This window comes from Suricata suricatta, chromosome 5 (assembly GCF_006229205.1).
Source record: "Suricata suricatta isolate VVHF042 chromosome 5, meerkat_22Aug2017_6uvM2_HiC, whole genome shotgun sequence".
NCBI classification, from domain to species: domain Eukaryota; kingdom Metazoa; phylum Chordata; class Mammalia; order Carnivora; family Herpestidae; genus Suricata; species Suricata suricatta.
In genome coordinates this window covers 123,540,486-123,558,076 of record NC_043704.1, presented here as the reverse complement: position 1 = coordinate 123,558,076, position 17,591 = coordinate 123,540,486, and the positions used below count along the sequence as shown (strand labels likewise).

The 17,591-nt window shown below is 35.1% G+C and overlaps 1 protein-coding gene across 4 annotated transcripts in view; it reads left to right on the top strand.

Moving 5' to 3' along the window:
- NCK1 (NCK adaptor protein 1) overlaps positions 1-17,585 on the top strand; it is a 79,057-nt gene extending 61,472 nt beyond the window's left edge. For 3 of the 4 annotated variants that reach the window (XM_029940216.1, XM_029940215.1, XM_029940217.1), the window contains exons 3-4: positions 12,978-13,690; positions 15,698-17,585. In XM_029940216.1, the coding sequence (XP_029796076.1) occupies positions 12,978-13,690; positions 15,698-15,892 (908 nt within the window). In that variant the 3' untranslated portion in view covers positions 15,893-17,585. Of the gene's footprint in view, positions 1-578; positions 683-12,977; positions 13,691-15,697 lie in introns of those variants that run through there. The other variant, XM_029940218.1, reaches the window with a different exon arrangement.
- The last annotated feature ends 6 nt before the right edge of the window (positions 17,586-17,591 follow it).

The following is a 17,591-nucleotide window of genomic DNA, read 5'->3' as shown; positions in this document are numbered from 1 at the left end:
TGTTTTATTTATTTTTGAGACAGAGAGAGACGGGGCATGAGATGGGGATGGGCAGAGAAACAGGGAGACACAGAATCCGAAGCCGGCTCCAGGCTCCGAGCTGTCAGCCAGAGCCCAATGCAGGGCTCAAACCCACGAATGTGAGATCATGACCTGAGCCGAAGTTAGAGGCTTAACTGACTGAGCCACCCAGGCAACCCTCTTCTTAGAATTTCTAAACTCCTTTTTGGTGACTTCAGTGTCCTATGTAGTTAATAGATTTGTTTCACAGTGATTGTGCTAGTGCAGACTTTGATAGTTAAGAAGGAAAAGGAAGAAACAAAGCAAAGCGTGAACGCATGAATATATTTTCAACTACTGAAAATACATGTTTTAAAGCTTCTTCCAAAATAAGGCTGAATAATAAGGTAACATTTGTGGCCGTGATGATATACTTGTTTTACAGGTTCTGTTTTTAGTTCAGAGAGGAAAAAGTTTTGGAAAGAGAGAAGCCTCAGAAAGACTTTCTATTGCCTGGGCGTGGGCCAAGTCACATGGATTGGGTGTGGGGAGTTTCAGTGTTGCAGAATAGACCAGGAAGCTCACTGAGAATTATCCTGAGCTGTGTTAACAAACTGACAAAAGAGAACACAGGATTTTTATTCAAAAATGGATTGGTTAAGCGTCTTTAAAGATTTCTTCAGTAAGTTAATCTGTTTATTAAATCCATAGTTTTCTTGTAGTTTTTGAATTAGATTTTTCACTTTTGTGAATTTAAAGAAAAACTGTTGGAGAGAACCTCGTGCATTTATATAATAGGCTGGAGCTTTATATTGTTTATGAAACATAAGCTAAATGGTTGGTGATACTTCATAAAGTATTAGTTTTGATTTGATAGGTAAAATAGTTTTAAAATGCTTTACTTTCAATGTTTAATAAGTAGGAAAAGGATATAAATGAGTTCAGTTAGTTTGAATTTGGTAACTTTGAACTTAGCATAGACATTTGAAGTGTTAAATTATAAACAAAAATATGAAGAGAAGAAAGGATTAGGTGAGCAAGTTTTTCAACCTCAATATTTGAATTAACATAATACTGTTTTAGTACTTTTTACCAAGAATTTAGAGGAACAGTGTAGAAAATAATAGTGAATAAAGCAGCAGAAAAGGGAATGTTTTGATTTAATCAATGTAGGATTGCTAGAAGCTGCTATTTTGGTAAATGTGAGATTTGATATTTTGAAGTGAGTTGGAGAGTAGCTGCATCCAAAGAAAATGAAAACACTGAAGAAGATGGTAAATTATTGGGATTGTTTTTGAGTTCATGTTATAAAGTAATACGGACTTACAGAGCCTAATGTGTTTATTTACTGGTGACCATTTTATGAACTTATGATAGTGAACTTGGTTTGATCTCTTTGAACATTTGCTTGGTGTTTCTAGAAAAATGAACAGAGGAATTGTTATAGAAGTTTCTTATGCATAAGGAATCTAGGGAAACAAAGAGTAACCTGTTGAGAGATTTCAGGGAAAGGGCAAAATGGGAAAGGAGCAAGTAGTTGGTTGAAAAAGAATACTGTAATTGTACTATTAAGACTCATTTGTTTCTTTAGTTAACTTTGGTGGCCAAGTGAATCTTTCTAGAATAGATCTCTTTTGTTTGCTTTTTGGAAACTTAATACATTTTTAGGTCCACTTTTTGGGTTGGTTTTCCTTTTAGAAAGCTTATTAATTTATTTGTTCATTTATCAACGTATTTTTCTTGAGAGCCAACTGTCAGCCAGATAAAAATGATAAAATGAAAACCTAATATTAACTCATGGAACTTACATGGTGAGGAGATAGATGGTGGTTGTTATTTAATATTGATAATACAGTGGATTTCATGTCTCTGTTTAGTTTTGAGTGATGTTGACCATAAATCAACTAGAAATGGTATAAAAGGAACATATTGTATCATTAATATGGTGATTCATATCATATAATTATCATTCACTCTTTTGTCTTAGAAAGTTGATAATCTTAAATACATTTGTAGAGTGAGGGTCAGGGTTTGTAATCAGGGTATTCCTTTTCTCATTACCTGCAGCAAGCCAAAGTTTGAATTTACAGTAGAAGATACAGTGTATCTTTGTGTGGTGGTTAGAATAAAAAAAGAGGGCTCAGGATTTTCGGTAAAACAGAATAATCGAAAATAATAATTTATCATATTTCACAGAGATGAAATAAACAGATAAAAATACAAAAATTTAAATAAAAACTTGTAATGAAGGGGCTCTTGGCCAGCTCAGTTGGTTAAGCATGTGACTCTTGATTTAGGCTCAGGTCATGATCTCACAGCTCATGGGATTGAGCCCCGAGTTGGTTTCTGCACTGATAGTATGGAGCCTGGTTGGGATTTTCTGTAGCTCCCTCTCTCTGCCCCTTCCTTGTTTATGTGCACGTGTGTTTTTTTTCCTTTCTCTCTCAAATAAACTTGTAATGGAAAGGACACCATTTAAATGTATGTAGAATTCCCTAGTGTGCTCCCAGATGTACCTCTTACTTAGCCATGTGGCCAAAGGTATATAACTAAACTTTCCTGATTTCTTATTACTTATTTGTGAAGGAGAGAGTTAGGCAAGACTAGATGATCCTGGAAAGTCCCGTCTAATTCTGAAAGTCTTATAATCCTGGTAAACCACTGATAAGTTTTACATGTGATGGAAATCAGGGGAAAATCCATGAGGGAGAGAAAAACTGGTTTTGAAGAAATAGAAACGTAAGAACAGAATTGCAGTTCCTTAAAATATTAGCAGGATCAGTAGTACTTTCTTTGGTTTCATTTTACTGAACATTTATTTAGTCAGTGATTTAGATGGAGGAAAAGTGACGTGCTTAAAATAGAGAAGACCTAGTGCTGGAAGAATAACTAATACATTGGGTTCAGATATATGTTTGAAAGGTAAAAACTGAGATGGAAACAAACAAGGTAAAGTTCTTGTTAATTTGAATTAATTTAAACTTTTTATTTATTTAAAATGAATTTTAATGTTTATTTTTGAGAGAGAGAGCATGAGCAGGGAAGGGGCAGAGAGAATTTCAGTGCAGTTCATGATAGCATTGATTCAGATCTGTGCAGTTCAAGTGAAAGGATGCAAAAAGATACTTCATGTTTGTGCTGGCCAAATAAAACATGACATAGTTATCCACTATGGATAGATATATACTTCAAAGGTCGATGCTTCCAAATACTGGCATCCAGTATTGCAGTATCAAGGATCTACAAATCAGGTTACGTACATGAAAGTCATGGGTGCAACGATTTGCCTTAGGAAAAGGACAATTGTCATGTGACTGGAATATTCACAGTGCTCAATTAGATTCTTAAAAACTTTGAGGAGTTAATGATCCATTTTTTTGGTCAAGAAACAGTGCTGTAGAAGGAGAGAAGTAAGACCAGTGGGAAGGGGAAGAGTGGAAGGTATACTAACACTTTTGGTTTTATTTTAACAAAGCTAATGATAAAAATTGATGAAGTTTTGGAGTGGTGATGAGGTTTAGAGTTGACAGGCAAGAAAGTACTATTGAAGACGGCTTTGGTGCAAAAGGACATTAAAGCACAAGGTGCAAAAGGACATTAAAAGCAAAAGCAAAAGGACATTAAAGCACAAGGACAGGACCCGAGTGCAGAAAGAGCTGCTCTGGGACCTTGAGGAGAGACTGGTTTATATACTTGTGAGTTAGGGGAGGTAAAGTGAAAATGGGAAGTTTTCAAAGAGATTTTCTTATGCAAAGAAGACTCACAGGGATATTGGAGTCCTTACTATTTTGTTTGTCAAGCTCCAGTTGTTTTCCCCTCTAGCCATGCATTAACATTAGGATAGTAGGGAGTTCATGGAGAAATGGTTTTTCCTCTTGTATTATTTTATATTTTTACTGTGCCAGCCTGAAGTATTTGTCAGTGCGATGCAAGTTTTAAGGACATTTATTTTATCTGCAATTTCCTTCTGCTTTTGTTTCTCACATCAGAAATGACTGCTTCAGAATTGTGCACATCCTTAGTGCTTAGACCTGAGCATATCCTAACTCTGGCCAGGTCTGTCTATAAAATGAAATAATAAAGATAAAAGTATTTTTTGAAAAATTAAGTCCCAGAAGCACTAGGATTAATAATTACCACTGATTAATGGAATGCCTGCTATGTGCTAAGTACTGTGCTGAGTGCTTTATGTATAAATGTAACTTTTTTTTTTTAATTTATGAGGTAGATACTTACCACACACCACCATTTTACAAACCAGGAAACTGGAATTTGAGGAAGGTTAAATAACTTGACCAAGATCAAATTGACCAGTAAATAGCAGGACTAAAATTTAAATTTAGGGTTTCTTTTGTTAGTCTTTTCCTGGTGTATCCATTATGACTAAAGAGTAGAGGAAGAATTAGAGTCAGATAAGGAGTGGATTAGTAAACTTTGACACAAAAGGGACTGAGATTAGGAGGACTATTGAGAACTAACTGTATGAAGTTGAGAAGAATTTAGAAAAGGTAATACCTTGATCTGAGGGCGCTTGCTCATTGTGGAATGATCTAATTGGTGCTGATTATAACATAATTGAGAAATTAAGAGACACTGATATTTTGTTTGTATAATTTTTTAAAGTACTTTTCCGTGCATTTTGTCATTGTTAACAAGAAATTGGAAAGACTATTTTTTAGCAATAGAGAGAAAGGGCAGTAATAAACAGGTTCTTCCCAAAGAATTGGAAGCTGAGGGGAAGAAAGCAAGCTCTCAATTATACATGCATTTGTTATTCCCATGATGAACATTAATGGAACGCTTAATATGGTTCAGGCAGTGGAAATATGTGATTAAAAACATGGGTTTGATCTCAAAGAAGTAAATATTGGTATACAGAGGATTGAACATGGTAGTAAAAATATTTACAAAGAGTAGTAATGCCACAGGAGAAATACATCCCTTCTGTTTTGGGGAGAGAGGGAAAATCTCCAGTGAGAAGAAGATAACCTTGTTTGAGTCTTGAGGAATGAGATAAGGTACATCATGGGCAGAGGCTCAGAGTCTTTCAAGAGCATGAGTTTTTTGGGGCACCGAGTTTATATGCCTAGCATTAGTGTGAAGTTGAAAACATGCTCGTAAGAGAGAACACAGAGGGTTCTGTGTTGCCTAGAAAACAAATATTCTAAGGTTATGGTTTCTCCCTGAAATATTTCGGGCCTCTGAGATTAAAGTAGGTTGTTTTTGGTGTTTTCCATGCATCTATCCAAAAATTCTTCATTCTTTTTTTGACAGTGTATAATTAGTCTTAGACATCTTTTTCAGAATTCAAAAAAATCATTTTGAAACTAGACTTTGGCTTCAAGTTTAAAGTTTGAATTTGGTTACATCACTCTCCAGTTTTAATCAATGTAACAAACATTGAGTATGTGGTATGTACACAGTTCTAAATAGTATAGGAAATGCAAAAAATCAGTGAGACATGAAATGCTCCTTTCCAGAAGCTTATGACTCTGGTAGATGAGCTTAAAAGACTTGTATGCTGTCATATAAGTACCTCAGAGGTACAAGGTAGCAGGGTGCTTTAAAAAGGAAAGCTTCCATCATTGGGGGATGATGGTGGGAATGAAGGATGTTGGAAAACACAAAATGGGAAATGAATAAGATAATTTGAAATGGCATTTCTTGAATGGGTTTTTGATAGAGGTTTTAATAAGATTTGGGGAAGAAACTAGCAAATAAGGCAAACAAAAGATTGAAAGTTGAAATGTTATTTATACAGGGGACTTAAGTAGCCCATTTTTATTAAGAATTATGATGGTTTATCAAAGCTAGAACAAACAATCCTAAAATTTGTATAGAACCACCAAAGACCCCAAATAGCCAAAGTCATACTGAAGAAGAAAACCAAAATGGGAGGCATCACAATCCCAGACTTTAGCCTCTACTACAAAGCTGTCATCATCAAGACAGTATGGTATTGGCATAGAAACAGACACATAGACCAATGGAATAGAATAGAGAACCCAGAACTGAACCCACAAATGTATGGCCTACTAACCTTTGAAAAAGCAGGAAAGAGCACCAATGGAAAAAAGTCTCTTTAGCAAAGGGTGCTGGGAGAACTGGACAGCAACATGCCTAAGAAAGATTTAGGATAATTTCATTGCAGGACATTATGGGAAGAATCTTTTATTTAACATTTACTGTATGTATCATGTTATTACTTTGTTATTTTATTCATTTAGTGTAATACTGTCATGGTAAGTGGTGTTTTCTCCGTTTCTAAGCTCAGAAAAATGAAATCGTTCACTCAGGTTTCCACATTAAGTGGTATAGTTGGGATTTGAACCCAAAGGCTCACTCAAAGTCTATGCTGTTTTCATTATACTGTAAGCCTAGAAATGAAGGGTCAGGACATTCTGGAGAGGGCTGTAGATTCTAGGAAGAGTATTTCTCTTAATTTGATGGGTGTGAAGAGCCAGGGTTGACTTTTGAGCAATGATGTCATCTGATTACAACTGTATTAACAGTTATATGGACGATGGGTAGAAGCAGGACAGATTGGATTAGTAAGGAACTTGTTTAGAGGGTATTAAAGACTCAAGCACAACAAAATGAGCCTGAAATAGTGTGCAAATAGTGGGAATGGAAAGTGTTGGCAAAAAGGAAATAAGGATTTGATATGAGAACCTTTTTAAGAAAGAAAATTTGTATGAGGTATAAATCATATAACAAAATGAATCATTTTAAGGTGTGTTATGTTTGAATAATATTCCATTATATGGGTATGTACTATGTTTTGTTTACCTGTTATCTATTGATGGACCGTTGGGTTGTTTCTACCTTTTGGTTTTTGTGTATAGTGAAGCTATGAACATTTGGGTACAAATATTGGGAATCTGTTTTCAGTTCTTTTGAGTATATACCTAGGAGTAGCATTACTGGATCATATGGTAATTATGTTTTTAACATTTTGAAGAACTATTACTTTCTTTTCCACAGTAGTTGTAACATTTTACATTTTAATCAGTAGTGTAAGAGGGAGTTGTTTTTCCATATCCTCACCAACACTTGTTATTTCCTTTTTTTTTTTGTTTTTTGTTTTTTGTTTTTTGTTTGGTTTGGTTATAGCTATCCTAATAGGTGTGAAGTGGCATTTCATTTTGATTTTGATTTGCATTTCCCTAATGACTCATGATGTTGAACATCTTTTCATTTGTGTATCTTAATTGGAGAAATGTTTGTTCAGGTGCTTTGTCCCTTGTTGAAATAGATTCTTTTTGTTAGGTTCTAAGAATTCTTTAGATGTTCTGGATATAGACTGTAATATTTATTTGTTTGTTTACGAGAAAGGGCTCAAGTGAGCAAGGGGCAGAGAGAGAGAGAGAAGTGGTGCTCATCTGAACTCATGCTTTACCCAAAGTGGGGCTTGTGCTCACCCAAAGCAGGGCACTTGCTCACCTGATGTGAGACTCGAACTCATGAACTCTGAGATCATGATCTGAGCTGAAGTCAGATGCTTAACAACTGAGCCACCCAGGTGCTCTATTTATTTTTTATTGCTTATGCTTTTGAGGTCATACCTAAGAACTCATTGATAATGCACAGGTCATGAAGATTTCCCCCTGTGTTTTCTTCAGAGAAATTTAAAGTTGTAACTCTTTTATATTTGAGTATTTGATCCACTTTGAGTTAATTTTTGTTTGTGAAATAGGAGTCTAACTTCATTCTTTTGCATGTAGATATCCATTTCTCCTTGTGCCACTTGTTAAAGAGACCATTTTTTCCCCCTTAAGTGGTCTTGGCACCCTTGTGGAAAATCAGTTGACTACAGATGTAGAAATTTATCTCGAGACTCTCAGCTCTATTCTGTTGGTCTATATGTCTGTCACTTTGTGCAGTACCATACTGTTTTGTATGCTTTGGCTAAGATTTGAAAGTAGGAACTGTAAATCCTCCCGTTTTGTTCTTATTTTTTAAGATTGTCCCTTGGAATTCCATATGAATTTTAGAATCTGCATTTTCATTTTGGCAAAAGTTTTGGAACTTTGATAAGGATTACATGGAAGCTATGGATCACTTTGGTTAGTTATTGCCATCTAAAAATACTAATAAGCCTTCAAGTCTTACAGTTTTTTTTGGGTCTATTTTAATTCCTTTCAGCAGTACTTTTAGTGGTCTTATATCTCCTTGATTAATAAATTTAATGTATGTATTTTATTCTCAATGCTATTGTAAATGGAAGTTTTCTGAATTTCCTCTTCAGATTGTTCACTGCTGTATAGAAATGCAACCAGTTTTTGTGTGTTGATTTTGTATCTTGCAACTTTGCTAAATTTGTTTATTCTAACATTTTGTGTGTGTGGATTTTTTAGGATTTTCTCTATATATGATTATGTTATCTGCAAATAAAGATTATTTTACTTCTTCCTTTCTTGTTTGGATCTCTTTTATTTCTTTTTCTTGCCTAATTGTCCTGGCTAGCACTTCTAGTACAGTGTTGAATAGAAATGGGTAAAAGGGCATCCATGTCTTGTTCCTAATCTTAGCTTTCAGCCTTTCACCACTGAGTGTGATGTTAACTACAGGGTTTTTTAAAATAGATGCCCTTTATGATGTTGAGGAAATTCCCTTAGAGTCCCAATGTGCTGATAGATACTCTTTATCATGAAAAGATGTTAGATTTTATCCATTGCTTTTTCTGTATCAGTTAAGATGATCATGTGGGATTTTTTCCTTTGTTATATTAATGTGGCATATAATACTGATTTTCATATGTTGAACTACTCTTACATTCCTAGGACAAATCCCCTTTTATCATGATGTACATTCCTGTTAATATGCTGCTATATTGTTTGATAGAATAGATGAACCCTGCTTTTGCAAATTCCATATTTGTGAATTTGGTGACTTGTTAAAATTTTCTTATAACCTCAAAATGATCATTTTGATGGTTTTGTGGATTTGTGCAGAGTGGCAGAAATTTTGAGTTGCCTGATACACATGTTGCCAGCTAAGGTTGAACAAGGTGATGCTCTGCCTTTTTGTTTCAGCTCTCATATTGTAAATAAGTGTCCTTTATGCAGTTCATTTAGTGCCTTGATTTTTGCATTGTTATGCTTTTTTATTTTTATTTTTTCAAAAAAATTTTTAAATGTTTATTAGAGAGAGACATTGTGTGAGTGGGAGAGGGGCAGAGAAAGAAGGAGACACAGAATCTGAAGCAGGCTCCAGGCTCCAATTTGTGAGCACAGAGTCGGAGCCTGATGCGGGGCTTGAACTCCCAGACCAAGAGATCATGACCTTACCTGAAGTTGAACCCTTAACCAACTGAGCCACCCAGGTGCCCCATTGTGCTTTTTTAAAAAAAAAGTCTCTGTATTGTAGAACTGTTTCTTTCTTTAATTCTTTCAGTTTTTGCTTTATATGTCTTGGGGCTCTCTTGTTAGGTGTGTATATAATATTTGTGATAATTTTTCTTGATGGATTGACCCTTTTATCAATATATAATATCTTCATCTTCTGCAACAACTTTTGTCTTGAAGACTGTGTTGTCTGATACTAATAAAGCCACCCCAGCTCTCTTTTGATTACTGTTGTCATGGAATATCTTTTTCTACCCTTTCACTTTCCAACCTATCTGTATCTGGGTCTAAAGTGAGTGCTTGTAGATAGCATAGAGTTGGAACTTATTTTTAAACCCATTCTGCCAGTCTCTGCCCCTGCCCCTTTAATCTAGTATTTTAATTCATTTACATTTAAAATAATTACCAATAAGGAAGGCCTTCTGCTGTTTTGCTCTTTCTTTCCTATAGGTCTTATGCCTTTTTGCCCCTCAATTCCTTTATTACTGTCTTCTTTTGTAATTGATTTTATTTTCTAATGTACCATTTTCCCTTCTCATTTCTTTTCCATATGTTTTAGTATTTCCTTAGTGATTACCCTGGGGATTACAATTAACCTTTTAACAGTCAAGTTTGAATTAATGGAAATTTAGCTGATATGCAAAACTATTCCTTCGTAGTTCCATTTTTATACATTGTGTCCCCATTAACCTAGATTTGAAATCACTGTTTTCTACATTTGTATCTTTTAGGAAAGAAGGGTTTGCAAGCCAAAAATCTAATACTACTGGCTTTTGTATTTGTGAATGGAGCTACCTTTACTGTTGTTTTCTATTTCCTCATATGGCTTCAGGTTACTGTTCAGTGTCTTTTCACTTTAGCCTGGAGGACTTTATTTAGCATCTCTTGTAGCACAAGTCTAGTGTGACAGACTCCTTCAATTTTTGTTTATTTAGGAGTGTCTTATTTTTTCCTTCATTTCTGAAGGACAGTTTCGCTAATTATAGAATTCTTGGTTGACAGTTCTTTCTTCTAGCATCGGATTCTACCCTCTTCCTAGGGTTTGTTGTTGCTTCTAATTGTGCATTGTTGATTGTTGACTGACTTTTTAAAACTGTTTTTGTAAAGTCTATATTCTTTGTCATGTGTGGCCTCTGAAGTTGGTGTTCTGTCATTTCCTTCCCAGGGATTTTCAGTCTCTCTGTTCCTTGTCCCCAAGGTGCTACGTCAATTAAATGATTTCAGTAAAAGAATGGGAATGTTCCGGGTCCAGTGAAACCAAGACAAGCCATTGTGCCAGTCCTTCACGTGGCTGCCAGACAGGTTGAAATCCACAGTCAGAATTCTTTGAGAATAAGCTCCCTCTGGCATTAGGAATGCCAGTTGCTGCCTCAAAGCCATCGTGGGCAGGCAATTTAAAATGCCACAGCATTCTCTTACTTCAAAGCAGCAGCTGTTTTCACTAAGGCTTGCCCTAGTTTTGTAAGTTTTTCTGAGTTTTTTTTACTAGATTCCAGAGTTCTGCAAAAGTTTATTCTGACAGTATCTGCCAGCTTATTAATTACTTTTTTGGATGGATGAAGCCTTAGAATTCCTTATTCTGTCAGAAATCCGTGATGTGAGGATTTTTCAGGATGATATCGTGAACACCACAAATAAGGAAGTTGGGAGGGCGGGAGTTGATTTATGGCTATGGGAGAGGCTACTTTTATTTGGACAAGAGTGTTGCAATCTGGTATATATATAACAACGTCTGGAATTGGTAGTGCTTGAATTCCAGAAAGAGATTAAAACTGCCAAGAGACCTTGGAACCTTCTATGTAGAAGTTATGGAAAATGAAAGTATACTTTCCTCAAAGTAGAGAGGAAGTCCAGGCACTATATCTGGGGAAACACCTTCAATGATTCAATAAGGAATCATTCACTTTTTCATTCAGCAAACATTCACTTTGTTCCTATTACCAGTGTGGGCACTGGAGATACAAAGGTACTAAGATCTAGTTTTCTAGTTTTTTGCCTTCAAGAAAGAAGTATGATATAATTTTATGACAAGATTTAGAGGAGCTCAGACGGATGCACACAAGAATATTTTGTCAGTAGAGAATGCAGGAAACTCTTAGGGAAGTTAAAAGAGAAAACAGTAATCTGTGAACTTGGTTGCCACATAGGAAGTTTGAAAAGAGTGAAGATTTTAAAAGATAGTGATTTGGCAGTAAAGGAATGATACCATTTTTATAAGAATAGTGTAATGAGTAGTTTTGGTAGAATGGTAGAGATTAAAGGACCAGATCATAAGGAGTTAGGGAGTGAGTGCATGAGTGGTAAAGAAGTTGAAGGAAAAAAGACACTTTTTTCACAATTTTTTAAAGTGTTTCTTTCTTTTTTGAGAGAGAGAATGTGAGCAGGGGCAGGGGCATAAAGAGAGGGAGACACAGAATCAGAAGCAGGCTCCAGGCTCTGAGTTGTCAGCACAGAGCCTGACACAGGACTCGAACTCACGAACGATAAGATCATGACCTGAGCTGAAGTTTGACACTTATCCAACTGAGTCACCTAGGTGCCCGCAGGAGACACGTTTTAAAGAATGATGTAGTTCAAAAGGAGTAGCAGAGTTGAAGTAACTTTTATTTTGGAATAAAAGTGATCTGAGTATGATTTTAAACAGTAGAAGAGACTAAGAAGGATGGCCAAGAACCCCCAAAGTGGCAGAATGATGGTATTTCAGAACCCAGAAGAATCAGAGGTTGAAAACCTGTATGAAGAAAAAGAGTCAGGGTAATAAAGAGTTTTAAGATAGAATGCTGAAGAAATTTTAGAAATGCCTCTGTTTTCTTAGTAAAAGCACAACACAAAATCATGTGTAAGAAATGATCAGTGAAAACACATGGTCATAGTTGATATAGCATACATTTGGGATTACTGCTTTTCTTCTTCCAACAAATATAAGCATTTATCATGTACTAAGCACTGAGATTTTTGATGTTATATCTGTGAACAAAGTAAACAGATTCCTGTCCTTTAGGAGCATACATGTGAACAGGGTGAGGGAAACAAACAAGTAAATAATGTATTATTTTAAAATAAAGATAATGAGGCAAATAGAGCAACATGGATCTGGGAACTAAGAAAGCAGATAGAAGGATTATCCAGACATAACTAATTTTATATTGTATATCAAGTTGTAATTTGTTGTTTTATTTCTGTACAGCTAATTGTAGAATCTAGATTAATAAAATAAGACAATAATATGGGTTTGGTGGAGCCTTCATGTACTTACATTGTAGATATGAGAGAAATAATCTGTATTTACATTTGGAAGAACTTTTGTTAATTTAGGAACACCGTCATGTTATACAATTGTTTCAGCGCCTTTGGTGAGAGAAAAGATGAGAAGGTAAACTGTCGTATAAAAACTGCAATTGCATGTTTGATTATGAAAAGAGAATTTATGACGGAAGTCAAAAGGTATAAACATCCAGTTATAAACAAGTCATGAAGATGTAAAAAAAAAAAAAAGAAAAAATTTGTTAGCTAAGTTTAAAGGCTTAAAGAACTACAGAGTTGAAGACATTTTTTAATAATGAGTAAATTGGTTTTTTGGATTATTATTGTGTTATAATCTCTTTCTATTATCCTTTTGTATGTCAACAGGCATTGGAAAAGTGAAAAGAAAACCTAGTGTGCCAGATTCTGCATCTCCTGCTGATGAAAGCTTTGTTGACCCAGGGGAACGTCTCTATGACCTCAATATGCCTGCTTATGTGAAATTTAACTACATGGCAGAGAGAGAGGATGAATTATCATTGATAAAAGGGACGAAGGTGATCGTCATGGAAAAATGCAGTGATGGGTGGTGGCGGGGTAGCTACAATGGACAAGTTGGATGGTTCCCTTCAAACTATGTAACTGAGGAAGGCGACAGTCCTTTGGGTGACCATGTGGGTTCCCTGTCAGAGAAATTAGCAGCAGTCGTCAATAACCTAAATACTGGGCAAGTGTTGCATGTGGTACAGGCTCTTTATCCATTCAGTTCGTCCAATGATGAAGAACTTAATTTTGAGAAAGGAGATGTAATGGATGTTATTGAAAAGCCTGAAAATGACCCTGAATGGTGGAAGTGCAGGAAGATCAATGGAATGGTTGGTCTGGTGCCAAAAAACTATGTTACCATTATGCAGAATAATCCGTTAACCTCAGGTTTGGAACCATCACCTCCGCAGTGTGATTACATTAGGCCTTCACTCACTGGAAAGTTTGCTGGCAATCCATGGTATTACGGAAAGGTCACCAGGCATCAAGCAGAAATGGCATTAAATGAAAGAGGGCATGAAGGTGATTTCCTCATTCGTGATAGTGAATCTTCGGTAAGTTGGTTTTCAAAGGTAAATGGAAATAGAGGTCTGAGTAGTAGATAGATAGATAGATAGATAGATAGATAGATAAAAGATTGGAGAGATTAAGTTGCTTCCCTAAAATCAACCAGGTGGTAAGTTGGAATATAAACTTAATGTGTTCTGAAACCAAAGTCAGTGTTGTTTCCAGCCATATTTATTTTGAATAAAATACACCCCTAGCAGTGATACCTCACTGGATTATCTGGCCTTGTTTAAGTCTGTTGCTCTTGCATTTCTGAAATATCTTCTGTTGCATTAAATTGAAAAATGGAGAAAATTGAACCCTGGATTCAGAGTAAAACAATGCAGTAGACTGATCTGGGAAAACGTGTCTTAAATTGCATATTGGATGTGCCGTCATCCTTATAGTCAAGAAAAATCCATAACTTAAAACAATTGATATTTAAGTTTCTTCATAAATTGGTTATTTGGAAGTTGGAATATACTTTTATTATTTACCTGAAAAACCTATTTTAATATTCAGTGTATTTAAAATACATTTACAATAAAAGATTTTTGTTCTAGCACTAGTAAAACTATAAAACCGTAAAAATTGAAAGAAAATAGCCATGTGGGCTCTTGGTTAGGGTATTAGAAATTTGATGCTACTCATTTCCCTTTAAAATGGTCTTTATTTTTCCTTTTAAAAGATTACCACTACTTTTCCACTTTCCAAATCATTAGTATTGGTTTTGTTTCTGTGTATCTGGTTGTACAAAAGTGAAGATGTGATTGTGTAAAAGGCTGAAAGAAGAAAACCTGTCTGGTGTGAGTGTGTGCACATGCATATGATATGTATATATATATAAGAGAGAGGGAGGAAAGAAGAGGGAGAAATCGAGTCTAATTGAACTGCTTGATAATGAAGTTCAGGAAATGTAACCCCTCATGAAAAGCAGGATTGTTGATAGGGATGAGTGGTGGGATTTGATTTTGGTTAGATGCCCGACCTGATCCTGCTTTCTAGGACAAGCAGTGTGCAGGAGGGGTCAGGAAGGGAGTGACCTTAGAGCGTATAATAAGAGTAACCATATGTATAGGATATTTCCAAGAAGCCCACTGTTTGAAACTTTGGCAGTAACTGTCTAAATGGAGGGTTTTAGACTGTTCAGGAAAGTGTTAGATTAAAAAAAAAACTCAAAGTAGTTGGATTGCAGAATACTGTATTTTCATGTGGTGAGTAATTGAGCATGGATATGAGCCAAAATACAGCATTATGTTTAGCAGTAGAATTTTTAAAGTAAAGGTCTCAAACAGGCATATTTTGTTTAACCTGAGCAATGTTTTTAAACATTTGAATTTGTTACCATTATTTAAATACTGAGATTTATTATAAAAATTCAGATGACAGACATCCTTTTCAAATTGGAAGGCCTGCCCACATTGCCCATTTTGCTATAAGGCAACAATCACGGATAAGTGGCCACCTTCTTTAGATTGGCCGTGTACTGTGGTTCCTCCTGTCTGTCCGCTCTGTGACTTGTTTACATGTCTTTTTCCCCTTGTAGGCATTTGAGTTTATGATTTGCTCATTAGTGTCTGTTGGCTTTGAGAATTCAGAGCATTATCTCAGTCTGTAGGATAACTACTATTAGCCCATGTTTTCTCATGTGTTACTCCAATAGTCTGACAGGAGAAAAGTCTCTTGTTGTCTCTTATGTCTCAGATGTTAAAACTAAGGCTTTGCTCTGGGTGTTAGAGCTTATTATTTAAGAGACTTTGGAGTCTGACTGCTTGGGTTTGAATTCTGCATTCTTATTAGCTAACTAGATGCATGATTTTGAGCAGCTTAGCTTCTCATGGCCTCTATTTTGTCATCTCTAAAACAGGTTTGTCTGGAGTTGTAAAGGAGACAATCTATGTAAATAATTTAGTTTAGAGCCTTTGTGAGTGCTATTATTAGTTTAATATAAAAATGGTAGTAGATGTCTTTCAAAATGTTTACCCTACCTGTTTTTTTTTTTTTTTTTTTTTTAGCCAAATGATTTCTCTGTATCACTAAAAGCACAAGGGAAAAACAAGCATTTTAAAGTTCAACTAAAAGAGACTGTCTACTGTATTGGGCAGCGTAAATTCAGCACCATGGAAGAACTTGTAGAACATTACAAAAAGGCACCAATTTTTACAAGTGAACAAGGAGAAAAACTGTATCTTATCAAGCATTTGTCATGATAATGCTGACCAGAAGTGACTGCTACACAGCTATAATTCGTCATGTAATTGAAGACTGAGAAAATGTCCAGTCGTGCTTGATTGGAAATTGCTTTCTAACTCTACATGAGAATTGGCTATAATACATAAGTATTTTTATTATAACTCAGTCCATACATATATATATATATCTACTACATATGCAAAGCATCTGCACAAAGCAATTCCTTATCCTTGGTCTTGTTTTCTTGTTTTCTTTGCTGTTTTTCTCTTTGCTTCTAATATTAAGGTTTTATATTTTAAGAAAATGATGCAGCTCAGAAGTCTTTTTATGGAAGAATTTACTGGGTTATTTTTCTTTTTTTTCCTTTATTTCCTTGTAAGGGCACCACGTTAAGTCACTTCCTCAGCAGTTTCTCTTCATATAAAATTATCATATCAATATACGGCATATGCTAAAATAAATTTCATGGAACATGTGTGACTAAATAGCAATAATAAATGGAAAATTAGAAATTATTTTCAGGTATTTGTCATAAGCCATTGTAAATATCAAGTATGTTGTGTCTCCCATTTTAAAAAATTTATTCATTGTCTTTATTGTAAAGCAAAACAAATGAGACATAGGTTAGAAAATGTATCTTGTACACTTTTAACTTACAGCTGTTGGAAACAAAAATCTCTGAATTTCTAAGATTTTTTGAGGGGGTGCTTCTTTCTTAACTGGTTATTCAGGAGAATAAAACAGTGTCAGATATTTAGCTTTTCAAACCATAAGCGGATGCTTTAGTGTATATTATTTTTCTCTATTGTTATTTTACCAAGACATCTTGTTTTGGGATATGTTATATCTATATTAGTGTGAAAAAAGCCGTGGGCAAATGTTGGGGAAATAGGAGGCAATGAGTTACTTGGTTTCCTTCCACTTCTGAACATCAGTAATTACCAGGCATGGTATTTCTACGACTTCCATTTCTTTCTTTTAGCTTTGAATTTTATTGACTGAGACACTAAAATTGATTATACCCGAGGAAAAAATGGGATGTGCCAAATGGTTAGAGAAAATTATTTTTAAAATCTTAACTTTTGCAAGGGTTTCTGTTACATTTTGTTTACTAATCAGAAGTTTGGGTGTATGGATGGGAGGCTGCTGTGGAATATTGAATCTACTTCTGCAGGTCATAGAAGAAATCAGCTGTATTTTGTGGTCTTTGCTCCCCAACCCCTCATTATTAATTCTGGAACTTAAGTTTAAGCAAAATAACCTTCAGTATTTTAATTAAAATGCTTACTAAAGCCATATAACTTAGGAAATCCTACAATTCCCCAGTGCTGCCTAAGCAAATGAAGGTTTCTGTCCTTTAGTGTGTTATCGACAAGCAATTAATACACCAAAATTACTGATGTTAAAATTGAAGTTGTCTAAACCATGGGGTTATTGGTTTTGTGTTTTTAAAATTTATTTTAAATATGTTTTATTCTTAAAATCATTTAAAGACTTACATTGCCACTGGGTGGCAGCCCTGGCTTCTCCCACTAAGCAACAGGAGTCAGCAAATACAATTAAAACATAGATGTGTAATTTTTCATTTTCATCACATCTACTTTTGAAAACTTTTTAGTTCATGTTTCATTATCTTTGTCAAACTCCCTTTGTTTATTAAGATGATTATTGGTGGACAAGTATAATAGAAATAAAAGTCTTGTATATGTACTTTTT